General features: G+C 42.5%; 2 protein-coding genes across 4 annotated transcripts in view; both read left to right on the top strand.

The window, feature by feature from the left end:
• The first annotated feature begins 435 nt into the window (after positions 1–435).
• ZCCHC8 (zinc finger CCHC-type containing 8) lies at positions 436–11,781 on the top strand. Of its 2 annotated transcripts, none has more exons than XM_059485276.1 (14): positions 436–610; positions 1,401–1,441; positions 2,066–2,140; positions 2,626–2,731; positions 3,370–3,447; positions 3,743–3,846; positions 5,112–5,177; positions 6,163–6,223; positions 6,336–6,478; positions 7,146–7,288; positions 8,268–8,383; positions 9,095–9,178; positions 9,452–9,566; positions 10,285–11,781. In XM_059485276.1, the coding sequence occupies exons 1-14, from the start codon at positions 440–442 to the stop codon at positions 11,085–11,087; spliced, it is 2,106 nt and encodes a 701-aa protein (XP_059341259.1). In that variant the 5' UTR covers positions 436–439; the 3' UTR covers positions 11,088–11,781. The 2 variants fall into 2 exon arrangements, with proteins under 2 accessions (XP_059341259.1, XP_059341258.1); XM_059485275.1 differs by having other exon boundaries at positions 6,160–6,223.
• A 5,634-nt stretch (positions 11,782–17,415) lies between these two features.
• Positions 17,416–27,195, top strand: part of CLIP1 (CAP-Gly domain containing linker protein 1) — a 59,898-nt gene continuing 50,118 nt past the window's right edge. For both annotated transcript variants that reach the window (XR_009419674.1, XM_059485017.1), the window contains exon 1: positions 17,416–17,531. The gene's annotated coding sequence lies outside the window, so the exon portion shown is untranslated. The remainder of the gene's footprint in view (positions 17,532–27,195) is intronic.

Raw genomic sequence — 27,195 nt, 5'->3', positions numbered from 1 at the left:
AACTCCCGTAAATAATTTAAGAGAAGGGAAAAGTAAAGGAGGTTTTACTTTGGTTCTTTTGAAGTAGGATTTGCCTAAAATACTGCAGTGAGGGGCCTTGCTGCAGATGCCCTGTTTCAAATACTTTTGCCCTGCACGCTGCTCTCTCCACCGCTCACCGGTTCTCAGAAGAGGAAGGAAAACTCCAAAGTCGGGAGCGGTGCCGGTTCTGGAGGCAGAAACGCGTCCTCCATTGTGAGTACGACAAGCGCTGCGGTGCCGCCTCAGCACCGCGCCGCCTACACCTCCCAGCGTGCACCGCGCCTCTCAGCCCTCTGACTCTGCGGTCCGCCGCCCCGGTGCACGCTGGGAGTTGTAGTCCGCGGCATTCATCGTCCCGCCCGCCGCGCGTTTCCTACCGCCCTTTGCCCCCCGCCCCGCCCTTCCTGCGGCGGCCAAGATGGCGGCGGAGGTGGACGTCGGGGACCGCGAGCTCTTCGGGCAGCTGGAGGGCGAGCCCGGGCCGCCCTCGCCGCCCGCCCTGGAGGAGCCGGAGCCGGACCCGCTGCTGCAGCTCTACGAGCGGCTGCGCGACCGCGACGAGACGGTGCAGCGGCTGCGGGCGGAGAATATCCTGGCGGGAGCGCAGGGCCCGCGGCGGGGCGGGGGAAGGCGGGCGCGCCGCCGCTGCCGGTTCCCTTCCGGGCCAGCCCGTCCCGGCCCTCAGGGGGCTCCGGCTGCTCCCCGGGCTCTGTGGGAGCGAACCCTCGGTCTCGGCCGGGGCACAGGGGGAGAGGGCTGAGCTGGGCGGGGAGGGAGCTCCTGGTGCTCCCGGGCTCCCTCAGAGCACGTTCTCTCTCCATAGAAACTTTTATTCCAGAGCGGCCGGGCCCGCCCCGGGATGCGGGGCTGGCTGGTGAAACGGCTCTCACTGAATCCCTACGTTCTACCTTTTAATTCAGCTATAAATAATTACAAATAGTTGAATTGTGACAGGTTCTCTAAAGGGTTTTTGGGTCCGCCGCTGCAGCAGAGTGGAATCTGAAATGTGTTATGATTTAGTGCCCATTTACAAGTACACGTGTACTACCATTGCCTTTATTTTGGTGATGATCATATCCATAATTTCATTTTAAAATAAAATATTACGAATCTGTTAATATAATCATTGCATGTAATGAATGGCACTATTTGGATTGTCACAGCTAGTCCTTTTTCGTTTGTGGTTTTTTCTTTATTCCAATTTATTCTCTTTCTCCAGCAACAGGTGGATTTTTAAATAATCCCCTGTGCAGTGAAAGGGAAGGACCAAAAACCTATTTATTGTTCTGTGAAATTCTTGCTTGGTGTTTTCTTGCTTGCTTTGGGTGTGGGTTTGTGTCTTCCAAAGAAACTCATAGTCCTTAACAATAAGTTAACATCAGGAACTTAAAAGGAAGCTGAGAATTCTGACTCGTCCTAGGTATGTTAATGCTGACTTGAAACACTGCATGAATTATATAGAGAGAATATATTTATGTGTATATATAAATAGAGTTTATCTAGATAAAAGCTGTCTGTGTTAACAATCTGCCACAGCTGATTTCCATGTCCCAAACCTTGCTCAGGTTCTGGGCTTCTAAAATGCCATTCCAGTTCCTGAAAAGTCTTCAATAGCAGGAACTCGGTTGGTGTTGCTGTAACTTTTAATTATTTGTGTTTATCTGTTTAATGAAGGTCACTTGGTCTTCAGGGAAGCAGTTTTAGTGTATAAGTTCAGCAGTGAGGAAAAATCACAGTCAAATGGGTGAATGAATCTTAGTTAGAAGATTGTATAAGTTTATTGAAATTATAATAGCAGGAAGAGAATTCTGTTCATACAGAATTAAATATTTCTGTAGTGTGGGGGATGTTTTGTTCTCCTTCCACCTCACACCTACCTGCTTTGCTCAAGAGCATAATTTCTGTTTAAGAGAATAGGAGCTTTTAAAAAATACAGATTTTGTGTTGACCAAAACTTCCTCCCTATGTGGGGCCCAGCCTGAGCTGTGATAAAACTGTGGGGAATATTTACTGTACCCATTGTCTGTGTTCTGTGCTGTTCTAGTGGCATCTCAGTGGAAAACCCCAAAGTTGATGGACCTCTGTTGCAGATTTTATTTATGAACAATGTCATTACTAAGTAAGTATGAAAAAACAACCCTGACAGGAAATGGGGGCTTTTTGTTTGTTTGGATCTAACAGTGCTGTGCCCAAATTGTGGATGTAGCTTTTATTCAATAACATAAACTATTGAAAGCTTGGAGTGGAGGAAGGATAATGGGCAGGATAACAAGAGTTCTGTTCATTAGCAATATCTGCTTTTACCATGAAACGAGAGGGAACTTCCAGGAACTTGGAGTGAGTCTGAAGAGCAGCTTGAATTTCAGCAGTGTTGTGGGTAAAATAGAATTTCATCTTTCCCTGCCTCTGAGTTGATTTTATGCCACACTCAGGTGCTCTCAAATATCAGATTGCATTTGTGTTGGGGGAGGTTGAGAGGGGGGCAGAAAAAGAATTTAATTTTCCCATTTTCTGAGTTATTTACTAAATAAGTGCTTAAGAAAAGAGATGTCTGCCCCTTGTTTCAGCCTTGCTCATGTCTCATCTCTCTGTACTTCATCCCAGGCGGTATCATCAAGAAATTGAAGATTTTATTTGTAGTTTAGTTCAAAAATACGAAGAGCAGAAGAAAAGTGAACAAGAAAAATCACACTTGAATGCTAAGCCACAGGTACTTTAAAACTCACATTGTTACAGAATGCTGCTTCTCCATCTCTGTAATGAAAATATTGAAATATTATTGAAATAATAACAGTGACAAAAATCAGATTAAGTAGATTCACAAATGTTTTATAACTTTGTTCCGAAAAATAGAGAGAAAGGAAAGATCCTTTCTGCCCATGAAAATGCTTCTTGAAAATTCCCTAGTGAAATTTCGGTGAAAGAAAATTGGTTTAAATAATTAAGAGGAAAGCTTAGTGTATCTTCTTCTGATAGTGTTTGGCCCAACTCCAAGTATGTATAAGAAAACAGATGAACAACAGAATCTGAACATTTACACTTCTCTTGGTTTAAACTTTTGATTCTTAACATTCACTTTGAGTGAAAGGGTGGAATGGCACATTTCTCTCTCTCCCTTAGCTTTTTTGGTGAGAATGAAAGTGTAATTTTGCAGTGTATTTCTCATCAAGAAAGCCTTGGAGCGGATCTGTGTCATTCTTTGGGCTGTGGGGAGCTTCATGCCTGACATGGACATCTCCATCCTGCTGCTGGTGCAAGGACAGAAGCTGAACCCCAATTCTGTGCCTTTTACATCACTAATTCAGGTGGATTTCAGTGAATAATTTCTATTTTTGCTTTTCCTGTCAGCCGTCCAGTGTTGTTTTGGAAGAGGACTGTAAAGGAACCAGCTCAAGTTCTGCTAAAAAAGTGAAAGAAGCTTTTAGTGTAAGTTTTTGACTGTGCTCTTCATTCTCCACATTCAATGTACACTGCCATTAAAATAAGGTCTCCTAACTGATGTTATTACACTGACAAATTAAATTTAAATTCAGCATGTTTGGGCTACATCAGTGCAAAAAAAAATATTTGTACACATTTGGGCTTGTATTAATTGTAAATTCTTACAGAATGGGGGAATAAAACCTGGAAGTGTTTCAAGCAGTGTAAATTTATAGAAATGCTACCAATCTCACCTAAATACTGACACATTTCTGACGATTCTCTGACTTTTTTTCTGCAGGTTGTAGGAAGTGTTCTGTATTTTACCAATTTTTGTCTTGATAAACTGGGACAGCCTATTTTAAATGAGAATCCACAGCTGACAGAAGGATGGGAAATACCTAAGTATCCTGTTTGCTAAAACACCTTTCTTGTTTCCATGTGTCAAATCCAAAGAATTCCAGTGGGTAAATTGAACTCCAGTTCTCTTCAGTGGATTTTGTGTGTTTCTAGCAAAGCCAGAATACCAGTCATTATGGATGGGATGATTTAATGGGTCATTAATGGCTTTTTTATTCAAAACAAATAAGGATTTTGATATAATTGACTTGCTGATTGCTATCCTGAGAGTGAATGCTTTATCCCCATAAACACATCTTGTGAATTTAGGGATTTCCTTGGCCACTCCCTAATCAGGTTTGGAGTGACAGCTCATTGCAGATTGAATGAGAATTATCCCTCCATAAAATCCACTCTTTGGGAGAAGAGGGTTTGGGAAACTCCAACATGCTGTGAAATGCTTTTTTCCAAATATGAGAGCTAGAGGGGAAGTCTTTTATCAAAATTTAATCATGGTATGCTCTTAACATGCATCCATTTTAAAGTTGGTTCTTTATTGTTTATTAAAGCCAATGTTGGAAAAGTGGAATTGGGGGAAATGCTGAAGAAGCTGGGAAATGTTGAAATGTTTTTAGTATTGATGTCTTCCATGACAAAAGAAATTGGACAAGAAATTTCTCAAGTAACATCATCCCCCTGGCTTTCAGTGTTGCTGAAAAGACCCAGGACAGGAAGCAGTTTCAGAGTTCATTTCTGTAATATCCAGTTTGTAATCAAGGTCATGTCACTGTTAGAAGATTATTTATATATGAATATAAATTGCAAATTCACAATCTCCTGACCTCTGAGATGAAGGAATTAGATTCCTAATGGGAATTTCTCCTTAAATGCCACCTTAAGTGTGGCTGAAGTGACTCTGAGTGAAATGGTTCATCAGGCACTGGCTTCTAAACCACCCAAGTCCTGCTCTCAGTGAACCTGTCAGTTTGAAACTCTGTCAAAATGTGGTTTAATAAGATTACTGTGAAACATTTCAGAATTATTATCTGGAAATTTCTACCTGTAAACAAGAGAGTTGTAGTTTTAGCAAGTGCTGATAAAGTATTGGATAGAAATTTGTAGGAGGAAACAGCATAAGCTCATCTTAGCAAATAGTTTATAGTAGATACCATTTTATAATTTATACTCAGGACTTCATGTCAAGGATCCATTTGTAATTTAATGCAGATGAGTCAGTGTTCTGTTCAAAGCACTATTAAGTGTTCATTGGTGTTTTAAACAAAATTGAAATTTTGCTTCATCCAGTAGCAGTTCCTTATTGAAATCTAAAGATATCAGCAAGTTTTCAGCCAGATTCTCTCCCTAGATGGACAAGAAATACAAGTAAAACCCAAAAGGTTTGTATTATTCTTAAATGTAAAATTTTGAGCTGAAAAGTTCAGATGCACTCTGTGATTCTTGCCCAGTTAATAAGCCCTTGGATATACTTGAGCAATATTTAAATTTAAATTAAATAAGCCAGAGCTGAGCATTGCAGTCAGTGAATCTGTCTTTTATTGAGTTTCTTTAGGAAGGGCCTAAAAGCAATGTGTGAAAACTTTCTGAATTTTTATACTTAGTTCTTCTGTTTCTTGTCTCTTTAGTGCTTGGTTTGTCATCCTTGCACTGCTGTTGTGTCGTGGTTACTGTTCTGTAGAACAACTCCTGTCTGATTTATTTGATAGATTTTTAAGTCAGACTGATCTGAGAGTTGATGGTGCAGTTTCTATGGGAGGTCAGAAGTGAAGGAAATTCAGTTTCCAGCTGGAGTTACCTTGGACTTGTGCCACACTTTTTGTCTCCACTTCTGGTTCCCATCCTAATTCAGTAAAAATGAATGCTCAGACAATCAATCTTCCTCTAAAATCTTGGTATTTCACCCCAGTAATATTGCAAATGTTTCCTGCCATGGTGTGAATTTGCAAGGGAGATTTACAAGTTGAAGCCAGCTGCAGTTCCATTCCAGTTCTCAGTGCAGTTTCACAAAATGAATTACTTGAAACTGTGGGCCAGGACTTTCCAAAGAAATGGATTTGCTCTGCTGTTTGTTTCTACTGATTCCCAGTATTGTGGAAGGGCTCAGACCTCTGGTGATGCCATTTCCTATTTCCCTCTGCCCTTTCCTCATTTCCCACATTCTCCTTAGCACTGTGAAATCAGCAATATTCTCTATTTAAGGATTGATATAAGTTTAAAAGAAGCAGATGACATCAGCAGTCTTTGCTTTTGATTTTGTCTTTCTCAAGTCTAAACCTTAAAATCTGTCAAGAATGAAAACAATTAGGTGTATTTAACATTACAGAGTTGTTTTCAGGTTTAATTATTTGTCCATTTTTCAAGCAGGCCCAAACCTCATTGTTTCAATTGTGGTTCTGAAGACCATCAAATGAAGGACTGCCCAAAGGTAAAGTCACCAGTGTTGCACAGACTGCTGCTCTCCAGGCTTTGTGTGGGGTGAAGGACTCATCAATTGTGAGTTGTCCAACTCTAAACTTGCCAATTGTGTTATCTTTAAGCCACGAAATGCAGCTCGTATAAATGAGAAGAGAAAGGAGTTTTTGGAAGCTTGTGGGGATTCCAGCAATCAGAATTTTCAGCAGCGTTACCATGCAGAAGAAGTAGAAGAGAGGTTTGGAAAATTTAAGCCAGGAGTAATTAGGTATCTCTTTCTTTCCATTTGCTTTTCTGGAATAACTCTTCTGCTTTTGGAGTGCCAGATTTTAATTGCTACAGTCTGTTGCTCTTAACTATGAGTGTATTATGCTAGAACTTGTTAAATAAAATTTAAATAAATTGTAGAGCTGTCTTTCAAATGAAAACTCACTGCTGGCTTGACAGTCCTACCCTTTCTCTAATGCAAGGTGATAAATATTACTCTTTGACTTTTCAGATTGTATTATGTTCCTACTAAAATGTATTCCAAAGTCTGCAAATCTTGAGCTTTGGGTGTCCCTTCCTCTCTATTCAAAATGTTCAGAGAAATCACAGTATTGTGTGGCAGTCCCCAAAAAAACCACCAGTAAGTTCAGTGTCAGGGTCCACCCTTCCTGTTGATAGCTGCAGTCAAGGCCATGAGTCAGAAGCAGTAGGTCAAGTGTGTTATTCTTGGTGTAGAATTAATTCTAATAAAATGTTTAAGCATCTCAGCAAGGCAAAAAGTTTTATTTAATATCAGAGCTGATTTTCATTTATATCTGGGGTGGAAATGCAACACGCTTTGACCTACACCTCACTGAAAACTCCACAAAACCTTCATAACCTTTTTGTCACCAACTGAGGGATTTTTTTGGGTGACATTTTGTTTTCTGTTTGTTTCCTTGGCTCAGTGAGGTCCTGCAGGATGCCCTGGGTGTGACAGACAAGAGCCTGCCCCCGTTCATTTACCGCATGCGGCAGCTGGGCTACCCCCCGGGCTGGCTCAAGGAGGCCGAGATGGAGCACTCAGGGCTGGCTCTGTATGATGGCAAAGGTGAGAAATGTGGGGATGGAGCACTCAGGGCTGGCTCTGTGCTATGGCAAAGGTGAGAAATGTGGGGCTGGAGCACTCAGGGCTGGCTCTGTGCTATGGCAAAGGTGAGAAATGTGGGGCTGGAGCACTCAGGGCTGGGATGGAGCACTCAGGGCTGGCTCTGTATGATGGCAAAAGTGAGAAATGTGGGACTGGAGCACTCAGGGCTAGCTCTGTATGATGGCAAAGGTGAGAAATTTGTGGTGGGGATGCAGCTTTACCCTGAGGCTCTGTGCTGGCTGCATCCTCCTCAGGAGATAATAAATTAACTGGTTTGTAAACCTTCATCTTCCTCTTGGAAAAGATGCAAATCAATAAAATATTTTTACATGTTTTATTCATATAAAAATACTCCTTTTTTCAGCTGTGTCCTGGTTCAGGGCAAATTTTGGAGAGAATCCCCAAAGGTTCTCCCCCCCTTCATTTTCTGGAACAAGTCTTAAAGGTGCAAAACTTATTGTTCAGCATAAACAGAACAAGACAACTGGGGATAAAAGCGTGATATAGTCAACCTAGGACATGGTCTTGTCCAATTTCCTCTCCCTTTTTCTTTTTTCCTGGAAGAAGCAATAGTCCTCAATAAATTACTCCTACACAGGCACAAAATCACCAGCAAGCAAACAACACATTTCTTGGAACCCAGCTTCAGTAACTTACCAGCTTTTGCTAATGACCATTATTTATGTTGCATCTCACAGCAGTCCTGATGCCCAGTTCTGAGGGTGGCAATAGAACATGAAGAGCAGCTGTGCAGGAATACCCAGTTAGCTTTCTGGGGAGGTTTCATGCCTATATCTGATGCATTTGCTCACTGTTCCTGCCTCTCTGGATTTCAGAACCTTCTATCAGTACTTCCATTCCAAACTCCTGCTCTTAAATCCTGTGGATTTTTCCAGTGGTGTTCTTAATTAACATCCATAATAATTCCATTCCATTATAGGTGAAGTTGAAGCAGAAGATCAGGGCTCTCCCAAGCCCAAACGTGTCACTTATGATGTGTCCAAGCTGGTGAATTACCCAGGCTTTAACATATCCACTCCCAGTGGGATCCCAGATGTGAGTAGCTGTTCTCTGCCTTCTGAATGTGCTGAGGGACAGGAACTGCTTTTAGCCAAGAATTAATGTTTTGTATCTGCATCTGACAGATTCCCTTTTAAGAGTTTCTTCTTTTTAAGCCCTTAATTACATTTGTAATGAATGTGACAACTGATACTTGTCATGATTCTTGTGCTAGGGTCTGGCAGTGCTTCTGTGGGCATTATTCCATTATGAGATCAATAGTTTGGTATTTTTTAAACACAAAACTTCACACATTAATGGCTTTTTTTCCTTACGTGTAAATTTTCTGAAAGTTTTTGGAATATAAAAATCACTGGGTGTTTCCATAATTATAATTTTGATTATAAAAAATTATATCAGTCAGTGTACAACTTCTGCCAAGCTCTGTAACAACTGGAATTAAACAAGTCATAGCAGAAGAGCCATGTGGTGGGTGCCCTCTGAAGCACAGAGCACACAAGAAATCCCCTGTGGGTGCTGCACTTTCATCTTCAAAAGCATTTTAACCTCCTGTCAGTGAACTCCATCACTGCCCTGAATGCCTGAGCATTAAAAAGAAGCACTTGTGCATTTGCACCTTTACATTTGCCCATTTAGTTGCTTCCAAATGTGTTTTTTCATTCAGTGTTAACCAAAGTTCTGTTATTAACAAACCATATGCAACATTATTTCTCTTTTCTCTTTTTTTTTTTTTTCTTTTTGCTGTAGGAGTGGCAGATGTTTGGTTCCATCCCCATGCAGCCATCTCAACAGAAGGATGTTTTTGCTCACTACCTTTCTAATTATCAGGAGGTGAATATATCTCCTTGTTATTGAAAAAAAAAAATGTTGTCTTTTAGTTAGTGTAGGTCATGATGATTTCTTGTTTGTATCTTCTTTCTGCACAAGGGGACAGACTTTTTATTAAAGACACTAGTGCGGTCAAATGTCAATATTTACACACTGGGTCCCCAGTGATTGCATAGTTAGAAAATTGCTTTAATTCTTACAGCTGGAAATGTTAATTTGTGCAGTATAATACTGATTCTTTTTGGAAATTATCTTTTGTGGATAATTTCTCTGCAGCCAAGTCCCAAATCCAGCAGCAAAAGGGCTGCACCTCAGTCCAAGTCTCGTCATTCCAAACGAGCCAGAGAAGACACTTCAGAGGTGGCAGCAGCTGACATGGACCTGGACTCTGGTACAGTCACTCTGATTTTTGCTTTTCCTAGTTCCAACTTTTATTTTCAAAATAACTTGCTGTGGATTGAAATGTGAGAGTTAAAAGGAGAAGCCAATTTTTAGTATTGTGGTGGTAATTAAAGGCAGTATTGACAGAACCAGCAGTGTCCCACTGCAGTGGCATTTGCTGTCATTGTCACTGTGGTTTTTGTATCTTCTGATACCAAGCAGGAAGTTTCAGGTGTGCTCAGAGCAATTGCAATGTTCAGTTAAAAATTCTGATCTTTTTTCTCCAGGACCATCGTAAAGAAACTTCTGTTAAGACCCCCAAATCCCTAAATATTTGGGTGAAATAACATAAATTTGCAAGCTTACAGCTTCTTAAAAGTGTGGCAAACTCAGAAGGATTCAGTGTTAAGTGTTAGAACAGCTGGAGAAACTTCTGGCTTTCCTTTTGAAATCTGCCATGAAGAATCCTTCAGTGTGTCTCAGTGTGGAATGGGTTTGTTCTTAATACCTTCAATAGTAATTTTTTTTTCCTTGAATGGCTGGTAGAGTTAAAATCCCAAAAAATGTATATTTGATGGATATGAAAAGCCTCACAAAGCTTGTTCTGTCTCAGCTGAAAACCAAGGATGAGATGATGTAAATCTGGTAGTTAATCAGAACTTTGGCACTTTGAATCTTGTCCTGGTCAGATTTCAGGTTCTAAAAGGTGTCTTTTAATCTCTTTCTAGATCTGGAAGGAGCACAGAGATCTCAAACTCCCAACAGTTTTCAGTTCCAGCCTCCTCTGCCCCCTGGATCTCCATCCATGTCCACTCCTCCCCCTGTGCCCCAAGGAACACCCCCACTGACCCCCCCCCAGCCCTCCTCACCCAGCCCCTCTGCCCTGCCCAGGACTGCCCCAGCACCCAACTCTGCCAGTGACAGCCCCCAGCCCAAAATCGTGGACTCAGTGATGGATGAGGACACCCTGACCCTGGAGGAGCTGGAGGAGCAGCAGAGGTTAATCTGGGCAGCTCTGGAGCAGGCAGAGAGCACCAACAGTGACTCTGATATTCCTGTGGACACACCTTTAACTGGCAATTCCCTGACTTCATCACCAGCCAGGAATGAAGCAGATCTGGTTGCAGAAGTCAGGTCACCTGAGAAAGTGATCTCAGTGGAAACAGAGCTTTCTGACATCAGTGAGCAGATCCCAGAAAATGAACATTCTCTAACCAGTCCCAATCTAGAGGACAGTTTGCTTGACTTGAAGGAAAATCCTGATAATGCAGTTTCTGAGGGCCTGCTGGATGACACCCTGCCTGCTGCCACCCCTGAGGTCAACGAGGGGGAGAACACAGCTGGTAATAAAGTGCCCACAAGCACTGGATCATCTGTGAAAAAATCTGGACTTGTTCCTGACATGAGCAAGTTTGCTGAAGGCATCACACCATTTGAGTTTGAAAACATGGCAGAATCAACTGGGGTCTATCTACGGATAAGAAGCCTGTTAAAAAATTCCCCAAGAAACCAGCAAAAGAAAAAGACTTAAATCTTAATTGGTTTTTGTTTTGTTATATCCAAATCCCTTCTGTTTCCCCAGCAGTTTTACAAACTCAGATAACCTCCCTCATCTTATGGGAAAGAGAAAATCTTGACAAATGCATGTCTGCCCTGTTCTTCCTTGGTGTTGAAGTCAGTGCAGGTTTCCATCTTGACCAGGATCACCAGTGCAGGCAGCAAATGTAGAATTTTCCCAAATTGCAAGCTCCCACTAAGGAATAACAGGACTGATGATTTGTTAAGACCATTTTATTTGCCAATACTCAAGACTCTAAAATGCAGAGTTTGTGGTTTGGTGTTCATTATTTTGGCTAAGATTTATGTTGTCCTTGAGTTTCAGGTGGATTGGTGATTTTTTTAATATCTGTCCTTTGTACAATAATCTATACTTTTTACATTTTGCTAATTATCCTGTAGATAAGTTTAATATATTCTGAATGTTTTTAAAAAGGTCTGATGTCAAGATTTCCCACATCAAAGTCCTGGCAATTGGAAGAAAATAATTGGGGATTATAATGCTATTTTCACCATTTCAAGTATTTTTATAAATTATTTATGTGGGTCTGTTTTAATTGCCACTGTATCTTTTGTAACATCGTCCTTCATGTAAACTTGCTGTACAGACATGTTCGTGGTTGTCTACAGAGGTTTAATAAATGAGCTTTTAGCTAAAGAGCTTTTAATTGGAGTCCTGAAGCAGCAAAATGCTGGTTTTTGAAAATCAGCTGCTGAAGAAAAGTTGGGAAAATAAGCTGAGCAAAATAAGGGTGAGTATGGTGAAATATTTTAGGAAGGGCCACAACTGTCAGCTTCAGGTTTTCTTAATCAAGAATCTGTTAAAATTCTCTTAGCCACTTAAACAGAACCTTGCCATACCATTCAGTTTTCATAATCTGAAGAGCTGCCCACATCTGAATGCTTAGAAATGTTACAATCATGCTGATTAATTGTTCCAACACTTTCTTTCCTTCTTGTCTCGGGAGGGAGCTGTGGCTGCAGTGGCTGCGCCTTGTTCGGTTGCCAAGAGAGGGAGCACTAGATTGATGTAAGCATTTGTCCTTCCAGAAATGCAGGAAAAGTCTCCCCAACCAAGTGTAAAGCAGAGTAAAGCAAAGCATTTTCAAGTATCTAACAAAACACTTGTGAAGGGGAATGTCCATAAGATAATGTTAGAGACTGAACAAATTCTCAGCTTTGCAGTTTGTGCATATTGCCCAAAGATCTTTAATACACATGATATTGGTACACACTGCATTTCAGTCTCAATGAGAACCCCAGGCTTTTTGCAGTTAAAGCCTTTATTTATCTTTATTTATTTCTCTTTCTTTTTTTTTCTCCCTAAACTTTACAGGAAGGCAAAACCAAAGCACCTTTATGTGTGAATTCTGAGAGGCTGAAAAATCTTTTTGCAGCATTTACCAGTTGAGTTTATTTGGTTGCACCAAGTCAAGGTAAATGTTCATCATATGTTCTAAAATGAATGGCATTTTTCTTCCTAATTTATAGGAGAAATAGTATTTTTATAACAGGAGTGGACAACAAAATAATGTGCTGCTTCCACCTTCTACACACATTTAAAGAAAGCTCTGTTGGGAAGCATAGGGAGGTCTGGCACTTTCTGCTCGTCCTCCTTCCATGGAGTTAAGAGCAGTAATGAGAGTTTACAGCAGCCTTTGTGTGCTGCACCATTGCCACGTGGGTGACCAAGGGATGCAGGCAGGAGGTGATGATTGCCAGTGCACACCTTCTGGGTGTGTTGTGCAGCTCATGTTTGAAACATGCAGTTCTCTCACCACACCTTAAAGATCTGCTTTTAATGGCTCTTAGGAAATGCTGCTGCCTCAGTAGGACATGCAGGCTAAGCTGAAGCAGTGCTGGTGGTTTCTGTGAGCAAGGCAGAAGAGCACACAAAATGAAAATCATCTTTATGTGCTCAGAACCCTTCAGTGCTCTGTATGGTCCATCCTCAATCATATTCCACATAATTAATTGGTCACAACAGATAAGCAAAACAGTTGTGACTAAAGTAATTTCATCTGTTATTCTTTTGTCTTTCAAACTGCCATGTTATAAATGTTCCTGTAATGCTTATTTTATTTCTTAAAATAATATTTTTGTGATATGTTTTGATCTCAGAAAAGCAGACAGGGACTGTTGAATTTCTGGATTTAATTTTAGCAATTTAATTTCAAATAAGCATAAATCATACTAAATTCTCTGAGAGCGCTCAGGGGTATCTTTAAATTGTTCTTTTAGATCTTCTCTTTGGAATTGTCCTTTCCTTGGAGGTGGCAGTCAGCATTGATAGTGCTGTGAGAAAACTGAAGCAGTGAGTGAAACTCCTCCTGTATTTACCTGTGCTGTAAGACACAGTTAATGAGGGATGGGCAGTTTTCTCTGCAGCTTCTCTCATGATGAGGAATTCATTCATCTGCAGCTCTTAGCTATTTATCTATAATTCACTGTTCTATCAAGTGCTACATATTGCACTGAGGATGTTTGTAATTAGTGAGGTTTTTAATCTGTCAGCTGTAACTACTCAAATGGGTTTTGTATATTGAAACTGCAATCAGATCACACTCTTAAGTCCCAAGGAAAAGCTGAATAGCAAAGTATTTTGGGTCCTTTAAAGTGCCATTCCCATGGTGATGGGTGTGGCATAATAACCTAGATTAGAGTTTACTAAAATGAATGAGTAATAAAATCTGTAATGAGGTGGGTATAGCATGGGCAGACATCACTCACATTTTCCCACAGATGCCTGTTGGCACAGCCCTCGTGTTTATTTACAGCACTTGGAACACCAGAAATGTTTTTAAATGCTCATGCACGTCTAAAAAATCAAATCTCTGCAAAATATTCTGGGTCTCAGTCAGGTGGGAAGTTGTATCTTAAAAAGATCCAAATTCCTGACTCTAAAATTTTATAACCCAATTCACAGTGCTCAAAATGTCAAGAAAAGACAAAGAGCAGAGATTCTAGAAGATATCTGAAAGACGTGGTAGCTGCTAAAAATAATTATTTCACTGCAAGCTCTGTGAGGCAGCATAGCTGGGAAATAAAAAAAAAAAAAAAAAGAAAAAAATAGAGAAATGAAGAGGAGGAAAAAGCTCCAATGTAATGCAAGTGCTTCAGTTGCCATGGAAGCCCGTAGCACCTTCCTTGTGTGCCATGGCTGAGCTGCCCCTGGGAAGGGAAAGCACTGAAGGTTGCTGCTGCTCCTGAACACAGGGCAGAGTCACTGCTACATTTTGGGGGGTGGGAGGGGATGAGTCAGAGGGAGGAATTGGTCGTGATTCCTGGAGCAGCTTTTAGAAAACAGGATGGGTTTAATAGCCTGGTAATTACTGTGTGACAATTGGGCACTTCCTAGACTTCAGACAACTACAGCAGCAGAGATGTTATGTAAGATTTTTTGCAATGTGTGTTTAGTTGTGACCCAGGACTGAATGAAAATGTATTTACCCCTTCTTTAGAATTCAGCACTCCATAAGAACAAAATCCTTCTGCTTTGCTTTGCTGTAGGTGAGAATTCAGCTTTTATTGCTATTTACATAAGTGCTGGAATGATTTGCATCTTTATTAATAGACTGGTTCCTCAGTTATCAGGGAAATGAAACACTCAGCAAGAGGAACATTACTGTTAATTTAAGTATCTTGTTTAAACCAGAATGCAGAAAGGATTCTTTTTTAATTTGTTCAAATATTGCTCTCCATTGTTTTAGCCATGTTAGGGTAGAACAAATAATGTAAAATTGGATGAAGTCTTGTCTTGAGTAGCTCACCAAAGAACATGGGTTTGGAGAGCTTTTTCTTTTATTGCTGCTGGGCAGTCTGGCTGACCTGGGGAAGGGAAGCAGTAAGTACATTAGCAGTGAAAAGAATTCTTTCAGCCTTTACAGAAAAGAAAATACAGAAAATAGTAGTGCAAGTGCTGGGATTTTTGAAGCAGCACTTCTGAGATTAAAAAAAAAAGCAATTAGCTGCCTTTTCTGTGGCAGATGTGACCATCAGTTCTGTATAGGAATTGCCAGATGTGCATATTGAAGAGATCATTCAGATGGGAAAAAAAATCTTTACTCAGAATTCTTGTACTTGGGTGAATACATCCCATTAAATAGAAAAATGGATTTCTTCTGTCAAGAGATCCTTACATTCAAAGGACAACATTTTAACTCTTTAGAAAGCTTCAACAACCTTGGAGCCTTCACAAATCTGAAAAAGGGCAGAAACAACTGCAACTGGTGTTCCCACATTACTGAGAATTCTAATTTCAAAGTGAGCCATGTACTTGTGGCCAGGATGCCAGCAGTTATGTTGGCATCTGAATTTCCCTGGAGCATCCAGCAGTTCCTGTTCTCATGGAATTATGAAAATGCCTATATATTATTTGTTGACTGATCTGATCATGCAGATCAGAAAACAGCAACCAGGACTGGAATCAAAGATATTGTGGCTTTCAATAATGGCTAATCCTCTGTAGGAGTGTGGTTTATAGTACCAGGATCTTTTATTACAATGATTCCTACAAATTGGCTGTGCCCTGCAGGTGCAGACTGGTACCCAGAGGCTGTCAGCCATTTCCAGCTGGGATGAACTGAAGTTGCAGCTGCTCCAAAGCTACATTTTCATGGTATGAAGTTGATGCTGGTCAAAGAATGGATAACAAACTCTCTTTTTTCCTACAGGATCTTGAAGCTGAGTCTGTTCAGTAGGAAATTACTGGAAAAAACAGTGGCACATTCCCTTGATCTGTGTGACAGTCTCTTCCTGTCTTCATCCAGGACATTTTTACCATAGCTTTACAAGGGAGTGAATCAAAATATTTACAGATTTAAACATATTTTATCCATTATTTCCCCACTGTTGCTGCTCCCATGTGATGACAAGTTCTACAATAAGAGCACAAAGTTTCAACTTCTAGTTTTCATCTTTAAGCTGTCTTGTAGTGGCTGTGCTGTGTCCTAGATGCATCAGTCAGATATTGTTTATACAACTTTAATGCTGTGCACTGAACTGCAAGCATTTGAGATGGACTTACATGGTGGCAAATTAACTGAGAGACAAAACATCAAATTAATGATGGAGAATGATAGAGAAAAACCCATTCCACGTTAGCATCACATCAGTACAGAAAGCTCAGATCTGCACCACCAGAAAGAAGCACAGAGGTTCACCACTGCATCTCTCAAGCCAGCAGATATTTTAGGCAAGTGTTCTGTAAAGTTGTACAACACCCCAGTTTCCACCCTTATTGCAATTTTTGTGGGATTATTTCCATAGCTAGGGGCTGCAGGGTCATTTTTTTTTTAAAGCAATCCTTTGCTGGCTCTGCACTTCTGAATACAACCCAATGTTTAAATCCTGAAGTCCTTATTCAGCAAAACTTTTATCAAATTTTGCAGGGAGAAAGAGGGGTGGCTGTGCATGGATTCAAATTCTGTTTCACCATATAATGGCCATGGCAAGAGATTGTGTTTAACCTTTAGGAAGTGAAATTCTAACAAACATTGTTAAATGCTGATGTAGTTGAAACCTGTTATTTGGGGGAGTGCATCAAACCATTTTGTGCTTTACCGTGCTGGATTAATGCCAAAGAACGAAGCCAAAATGAAACACAAATTGCAATCAGTCCCCAGCAATGGAACTGCTTTCTCATCACCCTTTTGTTCGAATGGCATCATGCAGAAACCCAACAAGCTATGAGGCTGTAAACTGAGGTTTGCTTTGTGAGGAATTCGGTGGTGATGGGCCAGCTCTGCCTGTTTATAAGAGGGGAAGAAGTGGAGCAGAGCTGTTTGATTCAGCCTTGAAAATCGGTATTAAATTGTTGATGGTGGCATTGGAGCTGCTGCTCCAGCTGTTTAAACTTTAGCAGTGGGAGAACGCCAGCTTCCAATGTGTTGCTTCACAAACACAATGAAAATAAAAATATTCAGTACTTTGGGATAATAAATTTCTGCATGATGAATTTCTGGGCATCAGGACAAAAGGAAAATGGAGCGAAGCAGCAGACAGTGAAGTTATTCACCCACTAGAGCGATGTGCTTCACACCTCCCCGTCTGTGCCCACCCTCACCCCTCCCACCCAGCCGGGCTGTGCCGCAGCGGCGGCTCCGGGACCACCGGGCGCGCCGGGGTCACCCCGAGCCGGGCCGCGGCCGCTCCTCCCTCCCCCGAGCTGCGGCTGCCGCGGGGCGAACAAAGCGGGGGGCGGACAAAGAGAGAGGAGGGGGCGCGGGGAGCTCGGGGGCACCGCCGGTGCCGCTGCCGCTGGTGCAGTCCCCGCCCCGGCGGGCGCAGACGTTGTGCCCGCCCCGCTCCGCCTCCTGCGAGCCGGGGCGGCGCCGCTGCAGAGGGGCCGCGGGAGCAGGAACAGGAGCGGGAGCGGCAGCCGGAGGAGGCGGCGGGAGCTGCGCTGGCGGCGGGGCCGGTGAGGCGGCGGAGCCGGGGCTGAGGGGGCCGCCCTGAGGAGCGCGCGGGGCGACGGCGGCGCCTGAGGGCGGGGGGAGCCGCGTCCGTCGCCTCCCGCCTCGGGGCCTCCGCGCTTCCCGTCCGGGCGCCGCGCTGGGCGGGTCTGAGGGCGCGGGGGTCGGTGCCGAGGGGCCGTGAGGGGCGGCGGCGTGGCCGGGCCCGGCGCTGAGGGCTGTTAGCGGCCGCCGCACGTGCTGCCCGCGCCGCCCCGCAGCGGCCGCTCCGGCGGGGGCCCGGCCGAGCCCCGGCGGGACGGGGCGCTGCGGACGCGGGGCCGGCGCGGAGCAGCAGCGGAACGGCCTCGGCTCCCTCAGACCCCGCGGGGTTTGTGCGGAGCGGGGACGCGAAGGTTGGATCGCAGCCGCTGCTCGAGTCTCGCCCTGGGAAGCTGCGGCGCTGTGCTGGGTTGGTGGTGGCTTGAGCGGCTGATTCTGAGGGAAGAGCTCTGAGTATTCCTTATATTCCTTGGTAAGCGCTGACCTGCAATTCCAATTCCCAGCATTTACATAGGGATATTTTACTAATAATCTCCCTTGGCGTTTTTGGATTTGCTTTTTATGGCCGCTGCCCATCCTCGCGTTGTAAAACCTGCTGGTTTCCAGGTGAGCTGCTCTGGCAGCCCCTCAGGTGGCTCAGGAGAGTTCGCTGCCATGTTCTGGGCCCTGTGGGAGCTGCGGGATTCCCGGGCACAGGCGCTGCTCCAGGCCCCTCCTGTTCCCGCTATAGCGCGCTGGACCTGGGGCGATGCCGTGCTCTCTTTTCTGTGCCATAGCTGTCATGGGGCACGAGGTAATTGCTGTGTTACTCACAGGGTAATGTGGCTCCTGCTGCATAAAAAAAATCAGCAGTTAGTTTTTCCTTTCATCTCGGTGCTGATTCCGTGCTTTAAATAATTTTTCAAGATATAAACAAACAAAAGCCAACACCAAAGAAATTTTCCAAAATAGAGCATGGGGAGGAAAGTTTACTCTGTGATTGTGTAGGTTGATGATTAAATATATGACTGTGAAATGAAGACTTGTTCGTCCCCACCCCTTCAGTTACCCACTGTGCTGAATGGGCAGGGTTTTATAGAAGTTCACAGGTTGCTTTGAGATCTTTGAGCAGAAGGATTTTAAAACATGTGATACTTGTGTTGACATGTAGGAAGAAGAAAGAAAAAGAGGTACAAAAGAGGAAGTGCCTTGATGCTGGCTGCTTTGCAAAGTATTTTATTGAAGGAGCAGAAATATGCATTCCGAATGCAATGTAAATTTGAAACTAGCAACAGCAGAGAGTGGTTTTCCTGAAGTGTGTCCATGTGCACCTGCTGCAGGAGTAGGACGATTGCGAAGTAGATACTGTGAAGGAAAAGTAAACACCTCCCCTCCACCCACAGCAGCATTTCTTATTCCAAGGGAGGTTTAACTGTTCACCTTTTACTTGATTGTTAGTTCTTGCTGTGAAATGACGAAGATTTCAAGGTTCGTTTCCTGCCCAGTCCTTGTGTACATGCTGGGAGATTTTCTGTCTGTGCTACAGAGCACTAAAGCTTTCTGTGTACTCAAGGGAGAGGGATGGGTTTTTCAAAGCAGAAAAGCTTGGAAATGTGACCTTAAATGTCCATATCTTTAGGGATCAAGAGGGAGATTTTATTTGGCAAAAAAAGAGTTTTACATAATTTGTATGGTTTCCCTTAAAGAGAAGATCTCAGCTTTGTAGGGAGGGCAGAACTCCAGCTGTCCTATAGGCTCATTCCAGATGTATTCCATGGGGAATAGCTGCATCTTTCCTCCTGTGATTGCACTGCAGGAAGGAGCAGGGCTCTCTCTGCTGATTGCTACAATTTCCTAGAGCTCCTGAAGATTTCCTGTCTGACTTTGAGGTTGTATCTGTTTGCCATCTTCTGACTGTGGATAGCCAAGACAGCCTTTATTTACTCAGCTTGGGCAGATTGCATAATTCATTTGGTGTTCCCCCCTTTATCTTTTAGCCCTGGTAAAGTTTTTCTTGGGAGGGACTGAGAATACATCAAAATAGATCCTCCTTAAAAAGAAATAGAGAGCTCTGCCTTGCCAATATGATTTTTCAGAGCTGCTTTTCTTTCTCTTTCTAAAACACTTGGGTCAAATGTTAACTCTGTATGTTGAATGCAAGATTTCTAATGTTTGAACATGACAGCCATGAATGAATGCAGCTCTTGTTTAATCCTTTGGCATTCCTTGGGGACTACTGGCTCTGCTGGCACATCTAAAGAGTAACTCCCTGGAATCCTTATTGGAGCAGCATGTTTGGAAATGCCTCAGATGGCTGGTGTTTTGTTTTTTCATGAAAGGCAATTATATACTGCATTAGCTGTAATCTCAGCTGCTCTCAGCCCCATGCCAGTTTCTGCTGGGGCAACCATTTCACTGGTGTGGACCTGCAGAACTCTGATGATTTAAACACCTCCTGCTTGTGCAGGTGTCTGTCCTCCACATCCATTTGTTTGTGTAGAGTGAAGCTGCACTCTGTGACTGACCCTTAGAAATACCCAAATATCTGGTGCTGGCTCCTGGCCCCCAAAAGGCTGTGAAAGATTCAGGACAGGCTGTGCATATTTGTGCTTTAACACCAACCCAAGTTTTTCCACGTGGAACATTTCATTAATTATTTGTACAAACTCATAAAAATAGTACCATACATTCTTTTAATTTATATCTTCCCTGTTTCCAGAAGAACCAGCATTAAAAGCTTTTCATTTTCCTGATCCTTATAATCTTACTGTCTGTATTTTTAGCTTATTATGAGGGGAAATTGCAAGGCAGAGAGAGAAACTCAGCATTGTACAGAATCAGCTTATTTGACACTCTCATTCTGCTGCTCTGCTTGGCAGCAGCATCTCCTCAATCACAGCAGCATTTATCTAAGTCCTGAATTTGTGCTTCTCCTGAGCTCTGCCAGCCTTGCAGCAGCCATGGGCTCATCTCAAAGGCTGAGCTGTCAAGAGGAGCTGACTGGATGTTTTCAGCCAGTGTGAAACAGTTAGAGTTTCACCCAAGTCTATCAAAATTAAATCCTTTCTATAAAAAGCAGCATCTTTGTTTCAGCTGCTTGGGTTGTAATTGTATTAGGGAGAAGCCTTTGTGCCTTTAAATGCGATGGGGTTGAGGCGGAAGGGAGATGATGTTTTCTTTCTCAACATTGAAATTGTAGATCCCAAATAACTTAAACTTGAGATTCTGCTATTCCAAAGTCATCATTTTATCCTGACTGATTGCACTTACTGGGATGGCTGAAGTGCATTATCATCAACAGAAGTCAGTGTGGACAGTCAAACAAATTGTTCTTTTTCTTAATGAAAAGGAGGTCTTTGGAGAAAAAATAATTTCCTGAGTAAAATGTAAGAAAATTAGTAAGTGATGACAACGGGCTTACCAGAAGAGGTGGCAATTATTTACTTAGTTGGGAACTTTTTCCACACCTCAATCCTTGACTCCTTCTGTAGGGAATGATGTGCTGAGAAGGGAGGATCATGTGCTTTCTGATCTTTTAATAGACCAGAGCAGCAATGATTTTATAATCTGTGTGTAACTTGAAGTGTTGGAGTTTGCATCATATTAACAATTAGCAACTCTTCCTGATTAATTAAAGATAGGCAGAAGCTTTTTAAAAGGACTGATCAGGCTGTGTTTGGAATAGAAATAGATTGAGAAAAAATTACTCACAAATTGCTGGCCCAAAATAGTTTTTTACATTTGTGCTTCATATTCAACAGTCTGAATTTCAGTGTTTCTTTACGGAGGATCCTGAGACGTTTGGGAACCTGAATGAGCATAGCAAGTTCTAGAATGATAAAACAGGGTGACTTAAAATGTCCTTGATGCAGAATTAAAATCCATAAGCAGAGCTGAAGCTTTGATGAATTACCTTCCTCATAGCAGTGCTGTAATATCTGACTGATGGTTTCAGTCCTAAGCCTCTTACAATCTTGGATCTGATTCATCTTCTCAGAGCAGTTTCTGAGTTATAAGAACTCACCCCACCTTTTCCCTTTCCCTGGCATGTGCTGGGACAATCCTGTTTATACAATTTGCAGCAAATATCCTGCACTTCCCAAGGTGCAAAAACAGCCTCGTGTCTTATTTAGCAACTTAGCAATTCCCTGAAACCAATTTTCAGTGGATTTGGGTCTCAATGGTTGCCTTCCTAACTATATTAAGTTCAAGTTTTCTATTATCTCCAAGTAAACTGATAACCTGCTGCTGACAAATGTATTGATGGCAAATTTGCTTCAGGAATAATTTGTTCTAAAGGTACTGGGAGAAACTCAAATCTTTAAATACAAGTCTCCCTCCTCCTGGTTCACCTGCTTCTGTGAAACTTGCAGGAATAGGATTTATTTTTATTAGAGATCTCTTGCCTTCTATTTTTATATAGTTGAAATCACTCAGCAGGTCAAAATCAAAGGAGAAATACAGATTGGTGTGCAGGCCTGGCTGATGTTGAAAGATGATCTAAAATCTTTGGTTCTGAATACCCTGGGATCTGTGAACTCACATAGAGAACAGTTCCAGTCATCAAAAACACAACTTCTACTATTGATTTCAGTTAAGAAATAAATCTGAAGTTGCTGGTTGAGCTGTAGATTCCTTAATGAGGGCCAGTGCTGTGGAGATTGGAGATCCCCAAACATTCTCCCCCAGTGCTGTGGAGATTTGGGATCCCAAACATTCTCCCCCAGTGCTGTGGAGATTTGGGATCCCCAAACATTCTCCCCCAGTGCTGTGGAGATTTGGGATCCCCAAACATTCTTCCTCAGTGCTGTGGGATTCCCAAACATTCTTCCCCAGTGCTGTGGAGATTTGGGATCCCAAACATTCTCCCCCAGTGCTGTGGAGATTTGGGATCCCCAAACATTCTTCCTCAGTGCTGTGGGATTCCCAAACATTCTTCCCCAGTCCTGTGGAGATTTGGGATCCCCAAATATTCTTCCCCAGTGCTGTGGGATTTTGGGATCCACAGACATTCTCCCCCAGTGCTGTGGGATTTTGGGATCCACAAACATTCTTCCCCAGTGCTGTGGGGCTTTGGGATTCCCAAACATTCTCCCCCAGTGCTGTGGGGCTTTGGGATTCCCAAACATTCTTCCTCAGTGCTGTGGGATTCCCAAACATTCTTCCCCAGTCCTGTGGAGATTTGGGATCCCCAAATATTCTTCCCCAGTGCTGTGGAGATTTGGGATCCCCAAATATTCTTCCCCAGTGCTGTGGGATTTTGGGATCCACAGACATTCTCCCCCAGTCCCTCTCAGTGTACCAGGCAGAGGGAGATCTCTGAGCTCTGAGGGAAGCAGGGATTTGCTCTCTGCAGTGAAATCCCAGGAGTTATTTTGGGGGTGTCCTCAGCCCCGGGGCAGTGGTTCCATGGTGGGATGGGTGATGACAGGGCTGAGTGTTTGTGTTACAGCCCTGGGACTGCTCAGGGACCATCCCTGCCTGCTCCTGTCTCACTGACACACACTGAGGAATGTTTATCCAAACCAGTGCCCTGGAAAAATGATTGAAGGTTTTTCAGGCCCTCTGCCACTGATAGGAGAGCTCTGTTTCACTTTCTGTTGGTTTTTGCCACTCTTCCTTTGAGGTTGAGTTCATCACATCAGTGCCACTGTCAGAGGAGCTGTGTCATCCCAGTGGGCAGAGTTCCCAAATTCCTGCAGGCTTTGGGCTCGTGGTGTTATGGCAGCAGAAGCAAACTGTGTTTGGGTTAGACTGAAGCCCTACTGAAAGTTGCATGCAGCAGTAATTTCCTGCAGTTATCCTGGTGGCTGCTGTGAAGGCACTTCAGAGGAGCAGGAATTGCTTTTGTTCTGTAATGCAATAGTTATGCCTGGTTAAATTAAGTAGAGATGCACTTCTTCAAGAGTCTGTCTCTAGGAAAATTCATATTTATGTTAAAAAACAGAATATAAGGGACTGTGGCTTTGAGGTTTCTGTAGGATGTTTGCCTTTGTGAAGGGTTGACCTCTGGAATTCCTGTGATGGTTGTGTTGGATTGGGCTGGAAAGCAGAATGTCTCAAGGATCCTGTGTAAGTTATGAGACCTTCTTGCTTATTTCCTTACAAAATTTTCATTTCCTGTCCCAGTACCTGCAAACAACAGATCTGAAAAGTCTGGATTTCTTTTGTTATTTTCTACCTGATCAGCTGAGTTATAAATGCAATTCTTTTCTACCTTTAAAGGCGAGGTACAAAACATTGGTTTGATGTGCAGGTACCAGCCCTCATGTTTTGATGTTGGCACTAAGCAGAGCATAATAACCCAAATAAATATGTTTATATGTTTTTATGGCACTTGGCATAACAAACATTGAATTAAATAATGTCTTTTCTTCTAGTAGAGCTGTATCTGAAGGCTATATTCAGATCATAACATGACTTGAGTAATTGACATAAAAATCAGTGGTTTCTGGAAGACAAAATGAAACTGAAGCCATGTTTTTAAATGTTCCCTTTCTCTGATTGCTGTGTGTTGAATGAGTAATCAAATATTGACTTCCAAATGCCAGCTCTTGTATTGAAATCTTAAATTCTTAATTCTATTTGTTTTCTGTTTTATATATAAATTCTTTCTTGAATTATCTTCATTTCAATGTGACAGACACCTGGAGATGCCTCTAATTCCACAGTGTAATCCCTGAGCAGTGCAGTGTAAACCCTGGGCCAGCTCAGATGCTCAGTTTGGTTTGACAGACCCTGCAGAGCTGTTGTTACCTCAGTCCCAGCACAATTTGCTGTTTGTGCCTCTCTTTGTTCACAAATGCCTACGGTGCTTTCTGGGGTGGCTCTCTGAGCTTGCTGCCCATTCAATAAATGCATCAGAGCTGACAAAACACAGGGAATTTGCAGTAAGGCAGGAGCATGAGGGTCACAGAGAAGTTCATTTGCCTTTTCACTGTCTGCCTTCAGTGGATCAATGCACAGAGACCTGCGTGTGAGTTCATTGCTCCAAAATTGTTGTTTTTAATTAGGGAGTGGCCAGGAGTGCTGCATCACTCTGTAAAGTGAACACATGAGGGATTCCAAATCCATCCGTCTGGTTTGGCAACTTGTAATAGGGCAGGACTGGCTTTGAAGCTGAGACTTTTACAGAGGATATTGTGTGCTCTGGAATATTTCATTGTAAATGTAGTCCATTGCTTGCAGAGTGGTTATTCAGATTTTTGGGTGCCCAGTAAGAAATTTCTCCAGTAGACCCAGAATGCAGCAGAGGGGGAGTCAGGATTAGGAAGATTTTTGTTCCAGGATTCAGTTTCTCTTGTGCCCCTTTCCTCCAGAGTTGTTCCTGTGAGGATTCTGCTGTGCACATCCCAGTGTGGTCAGTTTGTGCACCTGCTGTGCAGGAATTATTCCCCTCAGAATCTTCCACAGGTTTGGCTCTGGTCTGGCTCATTCTTGCACACCAATAAATGTTCTCCAAGAGGCAGCAAGCAGCAAAGAGCAAGGAGGAGGCATTGGTTTTGTTCTAAGCTAAAACGGGGTTGTATTTTTAAATCAGGTATGAATTTCAAAAGCTTAACAATTCAACTGAAACTATTCAGTGCTTTTGTAAATATATATACTCAATCTTTACAGGAGTGTAATAACAGCCCAGCAGACTGCAAATACAACTTGTGGAGCTGTGGGAATTAGATCTGAATCATAGAGAACATGTTTATGTGCTTTAGTTTTAAGACTGCAGTAATTTTAGGAGTTGTGTTCATAACTGTGTAGGGTCAGAGCTCTTGGAGCAGCTCGTGGGCTGGAGGGGAAATCTTTCCAGGTTCAGAATTCCAAGTTACTTTCTCTAAACTCCAGATATTTGAGGAATGATTCATGAGCTCCCTCAAGCTTGGCAGCAGCAGCTGGACAGCAAGCATGAAACAGGTATTTGAGAAATGCTGTTCAGGCAGAGATTTCAAACAGTGCTCCTTGTGCTGAGTTTGTTTTTCTCTCAGGAAAGTGAAGATTATTATCACATAGCACATTACTAGGATTTATTTACTTAAACCAATGGTGCCCAACTTGTTCCTTGATCCATGCAATACTTAGAGGTCTTTAAAAGATAAAAAATAATGATATCATTAATCAGTTAAAATTCCTATTGTGTGTAGTCATGTATTTCCAATAATGGCACAAGTGCAAAGCCTGTGCTTAAAATCTCTTTTTATGCTCAGTTTTGTTACTGGTGGAACACTTCAGTGGGATATGTTATCAGAGGCTTTCTGGACCTTTCCTTGGGTTCCTGACAGGATATTTTGGGGACACAGTAATATTTTTGTCTATTGGTATAAGGATCCTTTTTCAGGAGAGCTAAGTCAGTTTGAAGGGAGGAAAGAACAAATTGAGACAAGCAGTGAGCTGCTGTCTTTTATGAGAACTGAAGTGAGATCACTGACATCTGGAGCCTGTTAGGATATGTTGGAGTGTAATGCTTCAAATCACTTGATGCAAATTTCTGTGGTTTATGAGCTCCATTAGGCAGTGCTGCTCCAAAGGCCCTGTCCCTAAGACCAAAATTTGCATTTTAACTATTGCAGTGAGGCAGTCAGTTATGAAAAAGTCTTGCCTATAATCTTAGCTTTTATTTTGTCTGAATTAAGGTACAATTTCAGTAACTGAAAGCAGGACAGGAGGGATTGTGTTACTTCTGGCCTCATTGAAGGCCTGTGTGTTGAGAAAAGCAAATGACACAGCAAATATATAACCCCTGACTGTGGAGAGCAAGATTAAACTGTGAATGAGTATCTGAGCCAAGAAATGCAGGGGTAGAACATTCTAACTTTCTGTTGAGCAGAGCTTTGTTAACCATCTATTAATAAATAATTAACTGAAACTGGCGAAGTCTAATTTGGGTGCTAATGCAGTGTGTGCTTTCCCTGCTGTACTTGTCCCTGCACAGGGCAGGTGTGGGGGGCTGGAATGGTCTTTGGGACCAAAAAAGAGATGGTGTATGGAAAAACATGGCAGAGTGCTGAGGAACAGTCCAGCTTCAGGATTTAGGAGAAACCTTCCTTAAGGAGAATTCCCCTTGGGCCAAATTTCCATCAGTTTGGTCTTTGGCACTGACAGAACTAAAAATGACTGACCATGATGCTTCTCCTGTTTCTGTATTTGTATCAAATCCTTCTTTATCTTGAACAGTTTTTGTGTTTCATGGTTTTTGATGGGTTGAGGGAAGTAAGGGAGGTGAGCATGGCGATTCTGGAGCTGGAGAGGAGGGAATATTGCCTGTAGTCTGGGGAAGGGAGCACATTTGTAAGGGAGGAAAAAAGGCTTTTCAGGCCCTTGGTGTGTCAGGGCAAAGTGCAGTTTCAGAGGATTTCTAAAAGGAAGGGTTAGGAAATGTGCATGATGTAGAGTCATGACTGCAGGCAGGTGGGTGACAAACTCCTGGCAACACTAGGAAAAAAAAGGTTCAGAAATCTTCCCAGCACTTGATCATTTTGCTGGAGCAGAACTTAAATTGTAGGCAAACACAATTACATCCAAGGTAGTAATTCATGCTTTTTAAATATAACTTTGTTGCAGACTTAGAAAATGCCTTGAATTTGTCATGGCAGGTCTTGAAATAACATAAGGAATGTTTCACTTCGGTGTTCAGGTTCACAAAGCAGTGAATTGATT

Source organism: Ammospiza nelsoni, chromosome 18, assembly GCF_027579445.1.
Source record: "Ammospiza nelsoni isolate bAmmNel1 chromosome 18, bAmmNel1.pri, whole genome shotgun sequence".
NCBI classification, from domain to species: domain Eukaryota; kingdom Metazoa; phylum Chordata; class Aves; order Passeriformes; family Passerellidae; genus Ammospiza; species Ammospiza nelsoni.
The sequence above is the reverse complement of the archived record's forward strand: the minus strand, read 5'-3'. Positions and strand labels throughout refer to the sequence as shown.

Bases quoted from the DNA above. Each gene is read 5' to 3' on its own strand.
- ZCCHC8 (XM_059485275.1), top strand. From the start codon at position 440: ATGGCGGCGGAGGTGGACGTCGGGGACCGCGAGCTCTTCGGGCAGCTG. The intron at 2,732-3,369 runs GTACTTTAAAAC...TTTTCCTGTCAG, and splicing joins ACTTGAATGCTAAGCCACAG to CCGTCCAGTGTTGTTTTGGA. The intron at 9,179-9,451 runs GTGAATATATCT...ATTTCTCTGCAG, and splicing joins ACCTTTCTAATTATCAGGAG to CCAAGTCCCAAATCCAGCAG.